Source organism: Podarcis melisellensis (genome assembly GCF_964234715.1).
Source record: "Podarcis melisellensis genome assembly, chromosome: 8".
NCBI classification, from domain to species: domain Eukaryota; kingdom Metazoa; phylum Chordata; class Lepidosauria; order Squamata; family Lacertidae; genus Podarcis; species Podarcis melisellensis.
In genome coordinates, this window is record NC_138540.1 from 72,226,414 (window position 1) to 72,248,122 (window position 21,709).

Consider the following 21,709-nt stretch of genomic DNA (forward strand, 5'->3'; position numbering starts at 1 on the left):
TAAGAGCCTCACACTCTACCGACTGAGCTATCCACAGGGATATTTTACCTGTTTTCTATTTTAGGACTGAACACACAAATCAGATGCCCAACCACCAAGCTGTGCCCTTTCTCATGAAAGGAATGGGGGCTGGGGCTTTGGCCTTCATAGATGAGGCCAGAATCCATTTAGCCCAGCTCTTGTTTGTCAACCTGGGCCAACCAGATGCAGGACATGTAGGCAATGGCCTCCTGATGTTTGGCCTGAGTGGCTGGTGTTCAGAGGTAGAGTGCGCCTACACATGGCGGCTCCATTTAGTTACAGCGGTGGTGAGTCACTGACACCTCTGGCCTCCACCCATTGTCTCCTGCAGTTGGGAAATGGTAGGGAACCTCAGCAGGTCTTTCTTCCCTTATGTCTAGGGTGATTATCAACGAAGCAGAAGATCAGTGGATGGCTATGCGGAAGTGACACAGGTCTACGACCCCGTGGCAGATTTTCTGCCCCTGGATGGGGATCTGCCTTTTGAGCAACGAGGGGAGCTGGTCTGAGCAAAAGCTGCAGCAAGGCTGCTTCTGATCCGTCACCCAGGATTCGAATCCGTACTCAGCCATGAAGCTTTGCTGGGTGACGCCTTGGGCCAGGCATCGTCTCTCAGCCGAACCTACCTCACAGGGTTGTTGTGAGGCTAAAATGAGGAGGGGGGGATAAAGAACCATGCACACCCACCGCGAACTCCTTGGAGGAAAGGTTGCAATAAATAAGTCAACCATATATTTTTGAAAGTGATTTGTTTGTTCACTATGAATTTGGACATCTTGGAAGATACCGTAGCCCAATTTTGGATGACAGCTCTGAGATCGAAGAGCAGCTTTCTATCTACGTTTGGATACAATCGGGTGCCATTTTGAATCAAGATGGTGGACTGAAAAGAGGCGCTGACTTGCGCCCAATATGGAGGGGGCCCAGCATGTGTTGCGTGTGTGTGTGACTGTTGTCTAGAGGAGGCCACTGCCACCATACCTGACCTGAGGATATAAGGTGTCATCCCACAAGTGCCTCCATCTCCCTTGCTGCTCCTTGGCTACCTCTGCCACCTCCTCAGGGACATGCCACCTTCCTTTTCTTCCCCTGGACCTTCCCCTTCTGGCAGCCATGAGGGGGAATGCAGGTAGCAGCAGTGCCACCTCAGCTCTACTCAGCCTCCCCACATCCCAGAGGCACATTTCAGGAGCAGAAGGCCCCACAGCCCTGACTGCTGCTCTCTAGCAGCAGTGGCTTCTTGCCTGACACAACCCCTGCCTTGCTAGTAACCCAAGATGCTCCCCCACAGACCCTTAGCCTGGCTCCTGGCATTCTTCATTCACAGAGAGCTGCCTCTTCCTCTTCCTCCCTGTGTTTGGCCTCCTTCGCCCCCTCAACCTTGAGAGGACCCGGTCCCCTGCCAACAAATATTGAGGGGGCCAAAGACACCTTGGCCCCATAGAGTTGGCGCGCCTGGGACTGACCCATTCAAACCTGCCTTGATTTCAACTGCTGATTTCAAAGCTACACTGCGCTTTTGCTTTCTCTGGGTTCCTGAGAAGCGCCAGGTACATGGCTGCTAGCAAAATGAACAAATTATCTGGGGCTTGGTTGCGTGGCATGAAGTCGCTTCTGATAGCAGACCTCAACCCTTCCCTCTCTTGTGTTTCTATTCCCTCTTTTCCTTGGTCGTGCGGCTGAGTGGTCCAAGAATGCTGGCAGTGAGACAAAAGCGGAAGCAGGCAAGCGCTGATGGGTTCACAGGTTCTGCACCGGGGCCGGAGTGTAGGCAGTGTGAGACGGAGACAGCGGAAAAGATTAAAAAGTGTGCTTCTTTATTGCCACAATTAGCTTGCTTCTGTTCCAATAACATATGGTTCATCATAAACCTTGGCATGTCCTCGCCTCCATTTAAATATTCCATTAGCACAAGCTTGGAGTGTTTATCAAGCTGAACACAGAGGAGGGCATGTGAAAGGTTGCCAGACAGAGGGGGGGGGAATGGGGAGGGATAAACACAAGATTATAGGATGTTGCCTTCTACTGAGTCAGACCACTGAGTCTATCCAGCTCAGTATTGTCTGCATTGACTGGCAGCAGCTCTGCAGGGTTTCAGGGTGAATTTTTTTCAACCCTCCAGGGAGATGGACTCTAGGACCTTCTGCATGCAAAGCAGATGTCCTACCACTTTGGGAAGGGTTCCCTCCATAGCTGTTAAGCGTCCCTTATTTGGTGGGACAATCCCTTATCCCAGGGCCATGTCCCGCTGCTGTCCCTTATTGATGATGTCCCTTAAATAAGCTACTAAAGGTAATGGGGCCCTTTCTATGTCCAGCTGCCCTTTGTCAACAACAAATTGTTGCTGTTTTTGTGTGTTGAATATATGCTATATGGTAATTTAGAGAACCTAATAGGTATCTAAAGCCATTTGCATGCAACAAAATATGTATTTTATCAAAGTAATTGTTGATCCCTTATTTTGGCTGCTGATCCCTTATTTTCGAGGCTGCTGGTCCCTTATTTTCAAATCTGTAAGTTTCAAATCTGTAGTTAGTGAGCAGGAATAATTCTTGCAGCAGCTGAATCTGCAGCAGTATTTTGCGGCAGAAGAAGCTGCAACCGCCAGAATTCTCCCTTTCTTCACAACAGTGAAGAAATCCCAGGGAGACTGGATTGGGTGTCTGGCAATTGCAGATGGGCTGATCGACTCGTTTAGGTTTCTCTCCACCCCCCTCTGAAGTTCAGCTCTTCGCATTTCCGCATTAGTTTGCAGTTCATTCACATTTGAAGGTGGCAAATTAGGTTGGTTTGCCTTTAAATGCAAAGAAACTGGAAAAGAAGGGAGAGTCAAATGCCTCAAAGAGCTGTGGAGAGCAGGAATTGGTGGGACAGCATGGCTTAATAAGGCGAGACCGCCAAGAAACGGGATGGGTGGGGAGGATAGGAAAAGAAAGGGGAGGTGTGTTAATTTCCCCACTTTGTGGGGATACAAGCTGCTGCAGTCATGGAGAGAGAGAGAGAGAGAGAGAGAGAGAGAGAGAGAGAGAGAGAGAGAGAGAGAGAGAGAGAGACTGCTTCCTTGGCGATGAGCCAGAGATAAGAGTGTGAGCTACACAGAGCTCTGTCAATTAAGCCAGGGACCTGGCTACAGGTTTCTGCACACAGATGCTGTGAGCGGGTGCGTCACAGGCCGGAGCCTAAATCGAGAAAAAACACGCAGTGTTTATCCCCACAGCTTAGAACACGGAAGGCCCCCATCTTGCCTGAGGGCCTCCAAACCGATTCCAAGCGTCAGAGGGGCAGCACTGAAAAAGTGTGCATATTGTCATTTGCCTCAGGTTATTGTGAGGCGTAATTAAGTCGGCTGCCAACTTCATCTCCTGAGAGGGCACCTCTAACTTCTTAAAAGGGCAGTTCTCTACCACAACGTTGTTTCGAGGCTGGCTTAAGCGTTGCAGCTCCTGCCTCACCGCAGGGACTCCAGGGAACTGTCATTTGGGTTAAGGAGCTGAGGCTTCTCTTAAAAGACCTCTCACTGGAACTACAGTTCCAAGGGTTCCCCGGTTGTGGAGAGAGAAGGAACAACAATTAAGCCGGTTAATTTTGTAGAGAAATACCCGGAGGCGGGGGCAAGACACCCACAGCCTTCCAGACGTTGCTGAACTTCAAGTCCCATCATCCCTGATCTCTGGCCAGGCTGGACTTCACTCATGGGAGTGCTGGTTCAACAACATCTGGGTACCACAAGGTAGCCACCCGTGTCCTAAGATTTGCACCAAAGGGATAATTTCGGCAGTTGTGGCTTGGAAGATCACTCCCATGCCACAGTTGCAAGAAGCTCCAACCAGTGGAATTTCCTTCCCCCCTTCTGTGCAATTCTTTGAATTAAAAAGTTAAAGGGACTCTCTTAGGTTTTAAGACGTAGCATCAATAAGTGGATCACACAAGAGATGGCCTAAACAGCAACTCAGTTTCACCAAAGTAATTCCTCCGGCAAAGGCCAGCCCTGTGCTACTATACGATCCAAATTTTGCAAAAAACCAATATGGTTCAATTACAACGATCCATTTCACAGAAATGATACTTGCGGCAGCTAAGAGGATAGAGAGGGGCAAACCTGGCAGCTGCCTCCCCCTCCCTTGCATGCAAGGATACCAAACAGGAGCACTTAGAACTCCAGTGGGGGAAGCAGCTGGTTGACAGAATTTGCACTCAGAGCCTGAACCGTTTCCTTGCTGATGAGGGTGAGCCCATTGGTGCTGGGTGGTGGTGGAAGAGTACCTTTGTTCCCTGCCTGCTCACTAGCCTGGGGCTGAAAGGATGCAGTGACAGTGGGGAAGGCAAAGCCCTCCCCACTGCCAGCACTGCAGTGGGTTACCTGCAGTGGGATATAATCTGGTGCCACTGCAGATAGACTATTGGCTGGCATCAGCAAGGAAAGTCAGGCACACAACCCTCCCTATCCAATAAGTTAGTTAAATACAGGCAGCACAAGGCAAAGTTTCCTTGTCACATAAGATAAAACAACATAAACAACAACGCCCCCCAAATTGACACTCCTTCACTTCCTGGGCGGCTGAAAAAGAGACGGTGTTCTGCTGAGGAGTGTAGCTTGATAGGAGGTCTTCATGGGAAAGAGGGGAGATGAGCTGGTCCGGGGCCCAAACGGCGGCTCCTAAGCAACAGGCGTAGCTGCAGAGGGAAGGAGACAACAATCATTCAAAGGTGAAGGATACCTATTCCTTCTTGGGCTTTTACCTGTCCCGATGCAGCTAGGGATGAACGGATCTGCCCATTTCCGTTTCTCCCAGCTTCTCATCCTTCCAGTCTTCAGTTCTCCAAATTTTTGCATCAGTCTACTGATTTATTTATTTTTTTGCAACAAGTGCACTTGAAAATCCATCAGCTTCTTAGTGTGTATTTCTCCTAATGCAGACATTTCTGTAGGCGATTTTTATTCAGCATACACATTTTCCCCCAAGCAATTTTCTCTAATGTCATGCATTTTTTCTCGGGGTACGTTAGTTCCTCTAAGCACACAATTTTTTAATGCCCCCTTTCGCTTAACATATGCATTTTTTTGAGCAGGTGGGAGAACTCCACCGCAGAATTCGGAGAAGTGCGAATTTCTCAGGACAGCTGCATTTTGAGCTGCGTGCTGCAAATTTGGTAGGTCCTGATGAAAATGCAAAGGGAACTAAATTTAGCTCCCCCTGCCCACTGCCACCAACCATAGATCCGCCCCCAGCTGACCTGTTCTGTTGCTGGGCCTGGTGCCAAGAGGTGAACTGGTTGTTCGTTCTCCAGGTTCCGCGCACTGGGATCAGCCCAGTGATGCAGCAGGAGGCGCACAATCTGCTCCTGAAAGGGGTGTCCATGCAGACCAGCGGCCATGTGCAAGGCAGTGTTCCCGTGGGCCTGAGGACAGAGATTTCCCCTCCAAGTTAGCCTGCACAATATCCATTTATTGCAGATTTATTAACCCAAACTTACTGAAGCAGTGTGCAATAAAATAAGACAAAATGCAAAAAGATTGCAAACTCAGCGATGCTAAAAGCAGTAAAGCAGTTTCTACCATTGTGAAACTATTGTTCTTTTTTCACATAAGCAACTGCATCACACTTTGGGAAAGGCTTCTTAAAGAAAAAAATGTCTTCAACAGCCCCCTAATTGCTAAAAGGCTAGGTGTTTGCCAGATTCCGGCTGATAACTGATTCCAGGCGGCTGGAGCTGCAACACTAAAATCCTGGTCTCTAGGGCACACTCAGCTCATCTCTGGGGCATGTGGTACTCTCAGCAGTACCCCATCTGGGGAGTACAATGGCTGGACATGGATGTGTGGGTCAAGGCAGTTCCTCAGCTTTATTGTAACTCTTTCCAAAGTTCCAGAAAATGCTGACGGACATGTCAGATAATTCTGATGAAGAAAGAAATGGAATCAGAAATTGCCAATGCTCATTTCTTCATTCGGTGGCCAGAATGGAACTCAGTCCAGTGAATAGAAGGGCATTTGCTGTTTCCTGATGCTTTCGGTCCACAAATGGCATGTAATTGATTACATTACCCCCCCCCCACACTTGCATGGTATTTCCTTTGCATCCTGCAAGGCCGTGCTTTGGTTTCCGAACGTTTTGGAAGTTGAATGGACTTCCGGAACAGATTCCATTCGACTTCCAAGGTGCGACTGTACGGGGCAGAACAGAAAATGATGGCTTCTTACATCCCTGAGGAACAGGACACCTCAGCAGCACACTTGTTTAACATGCCATTTCTGCCTCTCCCCTTTTAGCTGAGCCTCTGTGGTACTCAGGATCAGTCCTGGGGAAGCTGGAGTAGCCTTTGGGCCACGGCAGGTGCGAATCACCTGCCCAATATTCCTCTTCGCTTTTCAAGGGAAGCATCCATTGGCATCAATGGCATAGAATTGTAGAGTTTAAAGGGACCACCAGAGCATAGCTGTCAACCGTCCCTTATTTGGCAGGAAACTCCCTTATCCCAGTGCCGTGTCCCGCTGCTGTCCCTTATTGATGATGTCCCTTAAATTTCCTGGGTTTCAAAGGAAGCAGCTCCTCTCCCTCCCTCCCTGCTGGCCAGGGAGGAGGAAGGCTCCAACTATGTTGCTTGGCTGCCTGCCCCGCTCCCCGCTGGCCTCTCACCAGCCTTGCCCCCGGGAGCCCCTCCCCGCTAAGACTGGCGGGAGCCTCAGGCCCTTCCGCTGCCATCCTCCTCGCGGCCACCGAACTGAGCATCTCTGCTTGGGGTCTCCCCTCTGCCCGCTGTCACCTCTCCCACTAGGCCGTACTGAGGCTGCGCTGCCAATGGACCCGGATGAGATGGCGCGGCCTATGAATTGTTGAGGAGCCTTGAGAGGAGAGCGAGGGCAACCATAGAGAAAGAAGTTCAGAGAGAGGAGGTGGAGGTGCGGGCAGGTGTTCCAAGGGCTAACCATAGAGGGGGAAAGTGGAGGAAGGACCACAAGTGCTTCTCCTATAGATTTGTAGTGGTAGACTAGCATAGATGGTCTGATCTGCAGGTTTACTTCAGGTGCTCTCCCCCCCCCTTCCTCCTGCCCCGCCTGATGGGACTGAGAGCTGCAGATGGAGCACGAGAAAAAAGATACAGAGCTGCAGCAGCATCTTCGTAGCTTGGACTTCGTTTTGCACGAAAAGTGGTTGCTGCTTGTAGTTATTTAATTGCAGTGTTTCATCAGCTGGTATCTTGAGCAGCAACCTCTGGAAATGAAGGGCTAAAAACCGACGCTGTTCTCCCAAATTATCTGGTCCCTTTTAACTTCTTATTTCAGCTGGTTGACTGAAATCCCTTATTTTGGCTGCTGATCCCTTATTTTTGAGGCTGCTGGTCCCTGATTTTCAAATCTGTAAGTTGACAGCTTTGCACCAGAGTCATCTAGTCTAACCCTCTGCAATGCAGGAATCTTTTTGCCCAACGTGGGGTTCGAACCCATAACCCTGAGATTAAGAGGAGCATGCTCCCCTCGTAATGCAAAGAGCAGCGTTGGAGAGATCATCATGGGAGAGAGGGAGGAAGAAAAAGTATAACTTTCCCTCTCCCTTTCCTAAGGTCTGAAAGCTGCAACTGACATAGACAAAAAGCTGCATGTTAGCTGCTACGGTCCAAATGACCTCACATGACATGTGATTCTCAGAGCTGGGCCCTCTGCTGCAAGGTGCTGAGCAGGCTTGATCTGCTCTCCGAGGGCCACCAGTTCTACCCACCTTTCTGCCTTTCATGATACAAAGCAACAACAACACCATAATGGAAAAACACCTTTCTATCCCCAACCTTGGGCAACAGCGCCCCCTAGCAGAGAAAAGCCAGAAGCACACCTTCATGTTGACAAAGTTCTGGAGTTCTCCTTCAGGCAGCTGGAGAAGGAACTGGATCAAAGGCAGGTTTGCAGCTTGGACGGCCAAATGCAGAATGGTTTTGCTGCTCTTCAGTTCCTAGAAAAGGGAGGAAACTGTCAGGAGGCCAGGTGCAATCTCCAGGATGGGCTGGCCAAGCTTTCTGGGCTAATCACAAAAGAGAGTCTTATTTTTGAACCGTTCTGAGTGGGAGAACATCTGCTTTGCTTGCAGACGATCCCAGGTTCAATCCCTGGTACCTCCAGGTAGGAGTGGGAGAGAAATTATAGAAAGCAGCTGCCTGCCAGTGTAGACAATACTGAGTTAGATAAACAAACGGTCTGACTCAGGGTAAGGCACTTTGCCAGTCCTGTTTAGAAGTGCTTCCATAATGTCAGTATGTCATGATGTCAGTGGGAGAGCTTCAAGTGTACACGAGAAATCTAGATTTATGCAATTAAAGTGAATTAAAGCATTTTCTTGCCCTGGTGAAAGAAATCCACTTTAAAAAAGAAGACAACTTTTTGCAGTTAGGAAAGTGATGAGGAAAGTCACCGAAAGGTGTGAGAGGAACAAATGGGAAAACACTAGCAAATGAATAATGCTAATTGTTAAATAAATCAGAAGGAATTTCCAGTAAAGACAGGTCGTAGTCTAACCTCCGTGTAAGCTTTGTGCAAACAAATCAGGGTGAATGATCAATAAACAGGCCATCTGGAGGATCGCAGAGCTTCCTAAGTGGTACACATTGCATGGTGACATTCTTCCCCACCATGGCAAGATCTATTTTTCTATTTTAATTATGGCAACAATAGCCAAATTCTGCAAATGCTTTGCTATGTCTCCTTTTGCTCTCTTTTTGGTTGATGCAGAAGTGGCCGCCTTGGTCTCCTGGCCTGGGGAGAAGGAACCCCTCCTCAGAGCCCACCCACCCACCTACCTGGCTCTTGTAGTTGGCCCCGAGTTCGAGAAGCAAGCGAATACAGAGCAGGAAGTTCTGGAGCTGCTGCTGAGACAACGGATCCATGCTTTGGGACTGGAAGGCAGCATTGTGAGCTATGACAGCACAATGCAAAGGGGTCAGACCTACAAAAACAGTGCAGAAAGGGGTGTCAAAGACGCCACACATTAGCAGTGTGCAAAATAATATGCATTCTCAACTTGAAAATGTTTCTGGGAATACACAGCACTCTCCGATCACCTTACCTTCGAAATTTCTGGCATCGACATTGACTGGGATACCAGTCACCATGACGGCCTGGGAAAGAATCAAGAAGAGATTGTCATTCTGACAAGTGCTTAGAACAGATTAAATCCCAGCCTAATGAAAGCCCAGCAAGTGGATGTCGGCCATGGACCGAGTGGCTCTAACACCTAGCTGCTTCAACAGTATTTGCTGGAAAAGCAGAGAAAAAGGGCAGGAGGATGACTATAAATACATACAGTGGTACCCCGTGTTAAGAACTTAATTCATTCCGGAGGTCCATTCTTAACCTGAAACTGTTCTTAACCTGAAGCACCACTTTAGCTAATGGGGCCTCCCGCTGCCGCCGGAGCACGATTTCTGTTCTCATCCTGAAGCAAAGTTCTTAACCCGAGGTACTATTTCTGGGTTAGCAGAGTCTGTAACCTGAAGCGTATGTAACCTGAAGCATATGTAACCCAAGGTACCACTGTAGACCTTTTCCCTGCTGTAGTGACTATTGCATCACAGCCTGTTTCATTGTGTTTTAAAGGCGTTGTAAGCTGCCTTAAGAACATCAGTTGGTAGGCAGGCTATAAATACTCTTAAACGAATAAATAGCATTTTATTGGATACCCATTGTCCATGCGTGGAGATCAAGCAATGGGGAAAGCATTGGACTGCTATATGTGCTATTGTGCTGCTAACATTTGCAGGAGTATAAAAAGGAACAAATGACGGAAACGCTGCTGCAATTTGAACTCTGCGATGAGGCACTGTGAGGCCCAGCTCCCACCAACCCCAATTGTTGGCCCCGCTGGCTCATGGGAATTGGAGTTGGTGGCGGCTGGGTGCTATAGTAGAGAGTCAGTGTGGTGTAGTGGTTAAGAGCGGTGGACTCGTAATCTGGTGAACTGGGTTCGCTTCCCTGCTCCTCCACATGCAGCTGCTGGGTGACCTTGGGCTAGTCACACTTCTTTGAAGTCTCTCAACCTCACTCACCTCACAGAGTGTTTGTTGTGGGGGAAGAAGGGAAAGGAGAATGTTAGCCGCTTTGAGACTCCTTTGGGTAGTGATAAAGCGGGATATCAAATCCAAACTCCTTCTTCTTCTTCTGAAGGAATGGCCCGGCTGCTGCTCTTGAGCTTCTGCCACCTGAGGCAATTGCCTCACTTTGCCTGATGATAGGGCTGGTGTTGCTAGCAGAGATGGGACCATAGACAGCTGCTTTGTACTGAATCAGGCCATTAATATTGCCTGCAGTGAATGTCAGAGGCTCTCCAGGATTCCAGGCAGGGAATATTTCCCACAGGGGCATAGCTCCGGCAACTGGAGCAGTGGGAGCGGGGTGATCTGTGCACGGGGGTGGCATTGTGAGCTGCCCACAGAGTTCGCCTGGTGGACGCAAGCCCCAGGCTCCCGTTTTGAGCCACTGTGTCACTCCCAGGAGAGACGTGTGGCTTGGGTGTGCTGCAGGCCAGGCCGCGTGGTAAGTGCTGCCCCCCCCGTGGTGTGCTATTTTGTCACCCCCCTCAAGGATGACACCCGGGACGGACCAGACATCCCACGCCCCACTTCCTAGGTCCCTGATTTCCCAGCCCTACTGGGAGATGCCTGGGATTGAACCAGAGACCTTCTGCATGCAAGGCAGGTGCTCTACCACTGAGCTATGCCTTTCCCCTGTGGCGCTCCAGGTATTGTTGGGTAGCGACTCACATCATTCTTAAATGTTGGCCATGCAATAGGGGCACTCACCTCAATGACACTGGGCAGCCCATAGGTGGCGCCAAGGTGCAGCACAGTCTGCCCCTTCTGGTCTGCAGCGTTGACGTCTGCTCCCAGCACGATCAGGTCCTTCACGATCCCAGGTTGATTTGCTGCAGCCGCCACTAGCAGCGGAGTCTGGGTGCACAGAGAGAAATAGCAGGCGCCTGGTTCTAGGCAGCTATCTAGGGCAGCAGTTGATAGGTGACAGGCAGCAGTTGACAGAAGGGAACATTCGCCACTTCAATGCATATACACCAGGCATGCAAAACCTGTTTCAGCCTGAGGTCTGCATTTCCTTTTGGGCAACCTTCTGAGGACCACATGCCAATGGTGGGAGGAACCATAGGCAAAAGTGGGTGGAGCAATGAATGCAAATATCACCTTTGTAGCATAGGCTACGTTTCTGCACACCCATCACCCATCCCAACAAGCAGGGGCATTAGTGGACTGCAAGGTGTTACAGGGGAGCTGGACAGGAGGCACATTTAGTGAAGAGCAGAGAGATAATATTTATTTATTTATTTATTTATTTATTTATTTATTTATTTATTTATACATACCCAGCCACTCTGGGCAGCTTCCAACAGAATATTAAAATACAATAATCAATTAAACATTAAAAGCTTCCCTAAACAGAGCTGCCTTCAGATGTCTTGGCTTCTCACAGGGAGGGACACTGAGGTCCAGCACCGAAGGCCTTCTGGCAGTTCCCTCACAGCAAGAAGTGAAGTCACAGGGAACCTGGCAGAGGGCCTTCTCAGTAGTGGTGCCTGCCCTGTGGAATGCCCTCCCATCAGATATCAAGGAAATAAACTACTCTCTGGCTTTTAAAAGACTTTTAGAAACTTCCCTAAACAGGACTGCCTTCAGATGTCTTCTAAATGTGAGATAGTTGTTTCTTTCTTTGACATTTATTTACTTTTTATCCCTTTATTTTATAAATTGCCTGATGGGTTTTAAAATAGCTGTCACAGCAGGATGCAATATGGAATAACAGAGAACATAAACTGAATTTCTAAACATGTATGAACCAGAAATGAAGTACATATACCATTAGAATGGCAGAGTAAGTGCATTTGAAAACACACACAAGAAAAGAAATCAGAATAATCAGTGAAAGTCACAACAAATAGGTTGCCTGGATACCTGTAGGAAAGAATAGAGTGATATTCATCTAAGATACTCATAGCAGACCCTCTGAAATGAATGGACATAACTCCATGGACTGGCGTTTGACTGACCTTGGATATATTCCATAGCAAATACATAGCTTATGAAATAAATTCTAAATGCTATAGGGCTGTCGCCAATGCTAGTCCTACTTAGAGTAGACCCATTCAAATTAATGTGATCAAGCCTATCTTTAGATCCATTAATTTCAGATGAGTATGCTGGATTCAGATGATAAGCAAGGAGATTCTGACTACACATTAGGAAGAACTTTCTGATGGTAAGAGCTGTTTGACGGTGGAACGGTCTCCCTCGGAAGGTGATGGACTCTCCTTCCTTGGAGGTTTTAAGACAGAAGTTGGGTGGCCATCTGTCAGGGATTCTTCAGCTGTTTTTCCTGTGTTGCAGGGGGTTGGAATAGATACTTCTCTGGGTCCCTCCCAACCCTACTGTTATGTACTAAGCTTGGATCCTAGAACAATAGGCAGGTAGGATCGTAGAATGCAACAACTGATTGGTCTGCAGGAGAAGACCAATCAGGCTCCAGGAGGGAAGCAGAATCAGCCAGTCAGATGGGACTCATTGTGTAAATAATGTACAGTCATACCTTGGGTTACAGACGCTTTGGGTTGCGCGATTTCAGGTCGTGCACCACGCCAAACCCAGAAGTACCAGAACAGGTTACTTCTGGGTTTCGACGCTTGCGCATGTGCAGAATGCGCAGAAGTGCTGAATCGCGAACTGTGCGTGCACAGATGTGGCGCTGTGGGTTGCGAACGTGCTTCCCGCATGGATCACGTTCGCAACCCGAGCATCCACTGTATATAAAAGCCTGAGGTTTGGGGAGAAATTCAATCACCGTTTTACAAGCTGCAATGAAGAGCATGAAATCACTGCAGGACTCCGAGTATATTTCACCTACAATTCTATGCGTAAGACTTAGTTGGAGACAACCCTATGAGACAGCTGGAGAAAGATATTCATGTGCCTCCTCCATGCAAGGAGAATTAAGCCCAGGCCTCATCCTCACCTTCCCCCTGTGCTCTTTGACGTCAAGCTGGCCACACTCCCGGAATACCTCAGCGGTAGCATATGCCAGCGGCCGGTGTCCTTTGGCCACATATAGATGCAGAAACCTGAAGAGGAGAGGGGCACGGGATAGTTTAAGAACTTGGTGGTCGGCAGACAAGACTCTTCTCCCCTGGCAATGCGGCGAAAGAACCGCCTGATGTAGTGGCTGGAGTCTAGGACTAGGACTAAGGAGACCCTGGTTCTGATCCCTGCTCAGCCATAGATTCCACACGGGCCAATGGTTCTCCCTCTTTCTCAGAATTAGCCTGCCTTGCATGGTTTTTGGGAGGATAAAAGCTGGGGACAGAACCATGTGTAGAAATGTGGCATCTAAATGTCAAATAAATGTAATAAATACACAATATAACAATCTGAACGTGTATAAGAACCAAATTTTGAAACAATGACTATAAACAGAAATAGAGTGGGGAAGACTGTGCTGAGGCATACCTGCTCAGAGTCACTAAATTGTTCATGGGCAATTTCCCTACTCTCCCTTCTTAGGGTTCTTCGTATTTATTTGTCCAACTAGGGTCATATCCACATGTGATCATACATTTAGAGCACATGCCTCCCCCCAAAGAATCATGGGAACTGTAGTTTACAGCTGCATTTCCTGGTACCCATATCAAACTACAACTCCCATGATTCTTTGGGGGAAACCAATTTTTTTTAATGAATGTGACCCTGGGCCAGACAGAGGACTATCTGCTATAAAATAGGACACACAGCCACCTTACTTCGAAGGTGTAATTGTTATATGGGGTTGCTTGTGCGTAAGTTGCCGCCACTCCTGGTTAGGTAGCCTGGTTAAACCTTTTCTGGCTGGACAGCCCTTCACTTCGTGGCTGTTCAGTCGCTAGCAGAATCCGTCAGTGGGTGTTTCTTGAACTTCTTCCAGCAAAGAAGTTCTTTGACGCCAAGTCTACGCCTACTTTCCCTGTGTGGAAGTCTTCTGTGCAGGGTGGGAGTGGGTAGCGGAGGACCCGTGCTCTCCCCGCTGGTCTCTGGCAAGGAGTCCTGGAGCCCCCTTGGCGATTCCCCCATCTGCCCCCCTTTATCCCTGGTGTTACGCTGATTTCCTTCCCCAGCCGATGAGCTCCCTCTCTCCCTCCTGGGCCCTTCTCCAGCATTGCTTGGGAGCCTTGCCTCCACCTCTGGCTCCGATGTCAGTTCCCTGACAGAAGGGGACTGGGATGGTATTCAAAGCAATTTCCTGGGGGGTGGGGTGGGTGGGAATCAGTGCCCTCACCACCGGCAACAGACTTACGTGTCTCCATCCTCATCTTGATGCAGCAGAAGAGGCAGTTCTGTGTTCCGGATCTCCGCCCGAGCTTGGGCCAGTTCCCCAGGATCCACTTCCATGGATGAGGCCGGGAAATTCTCCTCGGGAAGGAGGCATGGGTTGTTCATTTCTTGCTGCAGGCAGACGCCCCCAGAAGCGGGGAAGAGGTCCAAAGGCCCAGTTTCAGAGACTGCCGTCTGTGTGGAAGAAACCATGGTAAAGAAGCATTGCAATATTACCAATCTTCCCCCCTCCCCCAGATATACATCAGGGTTGCCAATGTGGGCACATATATGTTCACAGAGGCATTTCCAGGGCCTCCTCCTCCACCAAAATTAGGCTTGTAAACAGTTTCTGACTCTGAACCTCCCTGGGGCAAGCATTCCACAAATGGGGAGTGGAGGTACATTCCCAAGGATATCCTTGGAACAGGAAAATTGCTGTTTAAAAAACAGATTAAGATGATAGCATGAGCCCCTTCCTTGTCTCCTGTTTGTTTGTCCCCCCCCCAATAATTTTTATTATTTTTTTTCCAAATACCTTAAACACAATACAACTTAACAATATTATTTCAATCTATATCTTATCCGAATTAACTTCCCTCCACCCCTCTTCTGGCTTCTCGACATTGCTCTTACTTAAGCGTGATTACTCTATATACATTCTATAAATGTCTATAATTCCTTAGTAAATTTTTGTATTATACTTTAGTCATACACTCCTTATTATATTACAGCATTACATATTGTGGTCTAACCAAATGTTTACAATAAAGGTTATGAGTTTTATTTCAGTCCTGTGAGTGTCTTTATCTATGTACTGTCTCCAGTTTGAGCCAATCCTCACCCACCCACATCCCCTCATAATTCCACATTCACCTCATAATCCACCGCTGACGCCATCTTGGAACCATACACTCCCTCGGTGGTACTAGGTCCTGCAGGCCCATAAACACTGGCTTCCAAAGAAGTAAAGGGGTTGATGATGCCATACTGGGGCCCTGGATGTGGAAGGAGGTAGTTCTTGGTGGGGTCCACTGGCTGGTAGTGGCAGTCGGCAGGGAAGGCTGCTTGGCTTGAGGTGTCTGGCTGCCAGGTGGGAAAGGCCGCAACTGGGTACTCGGGAGCAGCTGTCTGTCCTGGAGTAGGTCCTCTTCCCTCAGCTGCTCTGGGAGGCTCTAGGAAGAGGGACTCAGATGAGCAAAGAATACAGAAGCAGAAGAAAAGCCCTGCTGGATCAGGCCAGTGGTCTCTGTAGCCCAGCATCCTGTTCTTACTGGGGCCAACCAGATGCCCATGGGAAGCCCAAAAGCAGGACCCAAGCTCAAAAACACCTCTCCCTTCCTGTGGTTTCCAGCAACTGGGACGCAGAAGCATACTGCCTCCACCAGTGCAGACAGAACGGTAGTAGCCGTTACAGGCGCACCGACTCTATGGGGGAAGAAAAGCATCCCAGTGTGTCCATATCCACTCACCTGTTCGGTTGGCTTCGAAAACTCCTGGGGGTACCTGCAGAGGAAGAGTAAAAAAAGAGAATCAGTAATGAGCCTGGTAAAGGTAATAAAGCGGTTGTGTCTGGACCAGTGTGGTGTAGTGGTTAAGAGCGGTGGACTCGTAATCTGGTGAACCGGGCTCGCGTCTCCGCTCCTCCACATGCGGCTGCTGGGTGACCTTGGGCTAGTCACACTTCTCTGAAGTCTCTCAGCCCCACTCACCTCACAGAGTGTTTGTTGTGGGGGAGGAAGGGAAAGGAGTTTGTGAGCTGCTTTGAGACTCCTTAATAATAATAAAATTTTATTTATATCCTGCCCTCTCCAGCCGAAGCCGGGCTCAGAGCGGCTAACAACAGCAAAAATAACACAATTTACATAAAATCACAATCAATTAATTGAAATACATTCTAAAATCAATTCATTCTAAAATCAATTCAGAATCAATTGGCACAGGGCCATTAATTTGAAAAACCCTGGCTCTGGTAGTGTAGTGATAAAACGGGATATCAAATCTAAATCAAAACATGCTATGGTCGCCACCCTAGACTAGGCTGCCCCTTAATCTGCCCCCAAATGTTCATTCGCATGGTCCCCAATTCATAACGTAGGAAGAAGCCACCTTCTGCTGAGTCAGAACAATGGTCCATCTACCCTCATGGACGATGGACCAATGTTCTGACTCAGCGGAAGGCAACTTCTTCCCATGTTATGAATTGGGGACCATGTGAATGAACATTTGGGGTACATTCAATCCTATGTGGTGGACCTGTAAAAGGGTAAAAGAGTATTGGGAAATAATTCATAATGAATTGGAAAAAAAAGTTTAAAAGTACTTTTCAAAAACAAATAAACCAGGGTCCTTTTTGTTGGGAAGAATTCAGACAGAAATTCCCAGATGTCAAAAAAGGTTATTTATGTATGCCACTACTGTGGCCCATGTTTTGTTAGCCCCCAAATGGAAAACGAGCGAAGTCCCAGCTAAAGAAAAATGGCAACTTAAACTGATAGAACATATAGAATAAGAGAACAAGAAGAACATACATTTAAAAAAGATTGGAAAATGTTTATTGAATATATGGGGGGAAATTGTGTATGTTTGAAAACGTGGGCAGCATTAAGATAAATTCAACAGTGTCAATAAGTTTTGGTAGATGTAATAATGGAATACTGAATGGTTTAGTTTATATAAAATATGCAGGGATTTATGCTATGCAAAATGAACCATGGAAAGAGAAGAGGGAAAGTCGCTGATATTTCAAGGTTGCTTAAATGAATATTCTAAAATGTAAAACAGAAAACTTAATAAAAATTATTGGGGGGGGGGGGAGAACATTGGTCCATCTAACTCCACTGACTGGCATTTGCTCTCCAGGGTTTCAGGCAGGATCTTTCCCCAGCCCGACCCGGAAATGCTGGGGATTTTATTTGGGATTGAACCCTGGGCCTTCTGCATGCAAGACAGATGCTCTAACACAAGGCTAGAGCCCTCGTCTCAAAGAATGCAAACCAGGCGCAGTTAGTCTAGGTGATGGACTCTAACTTAGAAGGCTGAGACAAATTCATTGGACAAGAAGGCTGCCAACAGTTACCAGTCATGATGGTCACATGGAACCTCTTGTTAGAATTCCTGCTCCGTGATTGCAGTCATGGGATTGTTGCCCATCACATAACGGTGTATGTTTTGACTCCACAAAGTGGGAAGCGACGGAGACAGGATGTTTGTGTTACTGTGTTCTGTGAAGTGGGACTATTGTCCTTTGTGTTTTTCTCTTTGCAGTCTGATGCTAGAGAGAGAGGGAGTCATGTTGCAGAGCTCCGTGTGTGTTTCTATGTAAATAAAGTAGATTAGCCAAAATGCTGAGCTACTGAGGTCTGTCACACGAACTGCGAAGACTCTGCGGATCCCTAAGTGTGCCGGAGTCTGTTGGCATTGGTTGCTGTGATGTTCAGGCTGAAGAAAGCTTTTGAAGCTCCCGAACGATTGACCAGGAGGGAGAGAACATGCCAGTTGGGCATGTGTCTCTGCCAGGGTCCTACTCAAGTGCAGGACAAGCTCCTGACACCTCTATGCTCAGAAGCAACAGCCACTGAATGCTTGCTGTGGGGAGCAATAGCAGCAGGAGAGGGCTTGCTGCCTTGCTGTCCTGCTGGGAAGTTTCCTGGAGACATCTAGCTGGAAGGGGCTGCTGGAAGCAAGGAACAATCGCAACTGGTTTCAGCAGATGACTCACCTGGGGTCCAGTGCTGTGGCCAAGGACCATCTGCTGTTGCCTTTTTTGTTCCAGTAATTCCCGCACAGTCTGGGGTGCTAAACTGCTGCGTGGAACTTTGCAACCTGAAAGCAGAGAGAGCAAATGGAGTTGTCAGGATTGAGAGGAGGACAGCTCTACCTTAGGATCAGATCATTTCCTAAAAGCATGCAAGCATCCCACCTTCAGAGTGTCTATTTCAGGGGTAGGCAATGAAGCCTTAATTACTTGGGATCCATTTGCCCGCTTACCCAGGACGCAGAGGTGACAAAGAAGCACCAGGGATTCAGTTCCTTCGGAGAAAAAGTTTATTGTGATCTGCGCAGAGACCACCAGCGGAATTATTTCCAAAGGCTGGGGGCCCCTAAAACACGTAAGCAAGCAGTTTTTATACCCTAGCAGCACCTCCCAACCACCCCACCACCAGTAACGTATCATATCATATTCCCCCCTTTGCCTTATGGCCTCATTGGGTGTTGCCAGAGCATTTTGGCAGTGCACTCCTTTCGCTTATCAGTCAAACCTGCATATCTTATTTGCTCCAGATGCATTTCTCCTCCTGCTCTCCGGGCGTTGCCTTCCAACTGTCAATGCACCCCCCCCTGCCCACTCCCTTCAGCAACCTAAGGCCCGTGGGACGGATGCAGCCCAATCGCCTTCTCAATCTGACCTGCGGACTGTCTGGGAATCAATGTGTTTTTACATGAGTAGAATGTGTCCTTTTATTTAAAATGCATCTCTGGGTTATTTGTGGGGCATGGGAATTCGTTCATCGCCCCCCCCCAAAAAATATAGTCTGGCCCAAAACATGGTCTGAGGCACGGTGGACCAGCCCACGGCTGAAAAACGTTGCTGACCCCTGGTCTATTTCATCAGTGGGGAAGCTACAGCCTAGTTAGCCCCACCAGGCCTCACCATTTGGCCCATGGGGCCATTTTTGCCAAGCCATACAGACGTACCCCACTGGGGCATGTTGAAATTTCAAAAAAATGAAGGGTGCTGAAACATTGTAACATGACTTGGGAATTCAAAATATATTTTGGTTAAATTAATATAGTTTAGTTTGACTTGGTAAGTAAAAGGTGTGTAAAATTGTTTAGAAATCATGAAAAATGATTTGCCAAGTTAGATTACATTCCTATTATTCTTATTGTTAAGCATTACCTGACATTTTCAGAAAACAAAATTGAAATTCTTTGCCTTCCCGAAAGCCTCATGTGCTTCTTTGTCAAACGTAGACTTTCAAGCTAAATGTTGTCCAGTCACAAAAAGGAATAACAGCTCTAAATTTCTCACACCCCAAAACTTATTTGTAAGACCCGTCACTGAAGAAATTTGAAAAAATTAAGTTTCAGCAACTAAAATGGCACTCCCTACTACACCACTCTTGATATAACATGTGATATCAGCCAGGTGTAGGGGAGGTAAATCTGCAAATTCCTACTGAAAATGGGGTTTGAAGGCCCTGCCAATCACCTGAATGTTGGCTCTTTCAAAGCCCTGTGCATTTTCCAGGCAGAGGATGTCAGGTGATTGACAGGTAGGTGACCACACCTGTGAAAGTTGGCCTGACTGGGGATGAGGAAGCTAAGAATCTGATCTACTAATCCAATCCATTTCCCCATCCCTGGTCTACTTGAAAACAGACCCACAGCAAAGCTTCCCTGCTTGCAGAAAGCTAACCTGTCAAGAAAAGGATAAGCATCTTTCTCGTGATGCAACAACTTCCCTGCACAAAGTCTAAAAGGAAAGTTAAATGGCATACATACCCCAGAATTGTTTATAGTCTGCACCTAGCAAAACTGCACCCAGCTAGCACAAACCTTGCACTGAGAAAAGCTGGTATCTGCACTTCTTGCAGAAAAGATGGTGAACATTTTCAGACCAGCACATCTTGAGTTATTTTGCCACTTTCTGCTTCCACTGCATTTGCAGGGCAAGGTAGCTCTACCCTGCAACTAACAAAAATCCTATTTTGGACCTAGTGCTAATTACTGCATTTTCACGTTGCAACTGCAGAATTCTCACACTGCTCTGATTCCACTATTTCAGCATGTCAGGGGCAGAGATGTGTGAATAATATGTCAATGCCTATTTCTCTCCATTTCTCACTTTTCCAATCTGAAGTTCACTTTTCCACATTTCTACATTGGCCTGCATTTTTTTTTTAAGCTCATGAAAATTCAGCAGCTTTTCAGTGTGAATTTTTCCTAACAAACAAAATTTCAATATCTAATTTTGCCTACTACACACAATTCTTGCAAGCCAGTTTCCCTTAATATAATACATTTGTATGTTATTTCACCAATTTATGCATTTTTACATGCACTTTACTGCAGTATATGCTTTTTGTCCATATCGTATTTTCCATGTATAAGACAATGGGAATGTGGTCTGACTTCATCATCCATTCTGTAGGAAATTGTAGCTCTGTGCGGGGAATAGGGGTTTTCCAGTACTCTTAATGAACTACGGCTCCCAGAATCCTTTGGGGGAAGTCATGATTTATTTGTAGGATTAGACAATGATGGCTGTCCAATGAGCATTCATTCTGATTTGTTTGCGGGGAGGTTAGATGACATTACATCAACGAAAGTGTTATCTCACACCTCCCAGGGCATTTCCCCATCACTTTCCTTTCTTTTTTTATATATAAAAACCCAGATCTTTGGGGGAAGCAGTTTTCTTGCGCAATTCAACTACAATTGCACAACCTGAAATTGCTAGTACGTGCTTGCATCCCATTCAAGAATAGCAACAGTCCGGAAGTGCCCTTGAAGTATTTGCTTTATTCATCAACGTGAAGAAGCAGAGTATGTCAAAGCAAAATTAGACATTCCTATGAAGCAGATCCTTCAAAGACTGTCCATTTCAGCTTTCCAGAAATTCTTGCATGTGGTGTCTCAGTCTGTCTGTCTCACCTACACACGTGGCCATTGTCCTTACCAACCTGCCAGCTCCCCTATTTCACATGCATAGCTGCCTTATCAGTGGGGCACCACCTCCTCCAAACTCTTGTTTCTCATTCAAAAATGGAGAGAGGTTTCTAGTTACCCGGAGACCATGTCATACAGCCCATTGAAAAAATACCAGCAAACCATTCTGGGCTGTTACCAGCAATCTAACAAAGGAACAGCGGATCTGCAGTGCCAGTAACAATGTATTCCAGACCCAAGCCTTGACAGCAAATTAATCTTTCCTCCAGGCAACCTGTATATTCAACATTCACCCTCATTTCGCTAGCACAAAACTTGCAGTGCGGATAGAATGCTGGGTCTTTTTTTGAGCATTTGCTCTGACTTGTTTATGGGATGGACAATGAGTATTTATCCTGCATTCATCTTGATTTGTTTCTGGGGTCTTCACATGTCTTCCTGTTACTCATTACTTCACCTCACGCTTTTCAGTGCATGTTCTCTTCCCTTCCCAAAGTGCAAAATATATGTGTGGTTTTTTTTTTTTTTTAAAAAAAATCAGATTAATGCACCAGGACATTTGTAATTACAAACTCCCCACCCCCTGACCAATGGACCAATTGATAATCGCTGAGGGTCTTAGTGGACCATTTCTGCCCATTGTAGCAATTTCAGAGTGCTGTGTGATTTTTAATTGCATTTCTATTGT

The 21,709-nt window shown here is 47.3% G+C and overlaps 2 protein-coding genes across 2 annotated transcripts in view; one reads left to right on the plus strand and one right to left on the minus strand.

Annotated features, from left to right (window-relative positions):
- The window catches only part of NPHS1 (NPHS1 adhesion molecule, nephrin), a 49,097-nt gene extending 48,344 nt beyond the window's left edge, over positions 1-753 (plus strand). Inside the window, exon 30 of the mRNA XM_081922937.1 lies at positions 402-753. Within this exon, the coding sequence (XP_081779063.1) occupies positions 402-530 (129 nt within the window). The 3' untranslated portion in view covers positions 531-753. The remainder of the gene's footprint in view (positions 1-401) is intronic.
- Positions 754-2,833: 2,080 nt separating this feature from the next.
- The window catches only part of NFKBID (NFKB inhibitor delta), a gene marked incomplete at its 5' end in the record, with an annotated part of 29,760 nt that continues 10,884 nt past the window's right edge, over positions 2,834-21,709 (minus strand). The window contains 11 exons of the mRNA XM_081921732.1: positions 2,834-4,695; positions 5,257-5,421; positions 7,851-7,967; positions 8,809-8,954; positions 9,075-9,126; positions 10,807-10,953; positions 13,019-13,124; positions 14,330-14,541; positions 15,223-15,521; positions 15,819-15,852; positions 18,068-18,171. Of these exons, the coding sequence (XP_081777858.1) occupies positions 4,630-4,695; positions 5,257-5,421; positions 7,851-7,967; positions 8,809-8,954; positions 9,075-9,126; positions 10,807-10,953; positions 13,019-13,124; positions 14,330-14,541; positions 15,223-15,521; positions 15,819-15,852; positions 18,068-18,171 (1,448 nt within the window). The 3' untranslated portion in view covers positions 2,834-4,629. The remainder of the gene's footprint in view (positions 4,696-5,256; positions 5,422-7,850; positions 7,968-8,808; positions 8,955-9,074; positions 9,127-10,806; positions 10,954-13,018; positions 13,125-14,329; positions 14,542-15,222; positions 15,522-15,818; positions 15,853-18,067; positions 18,172-21,709) is intronic.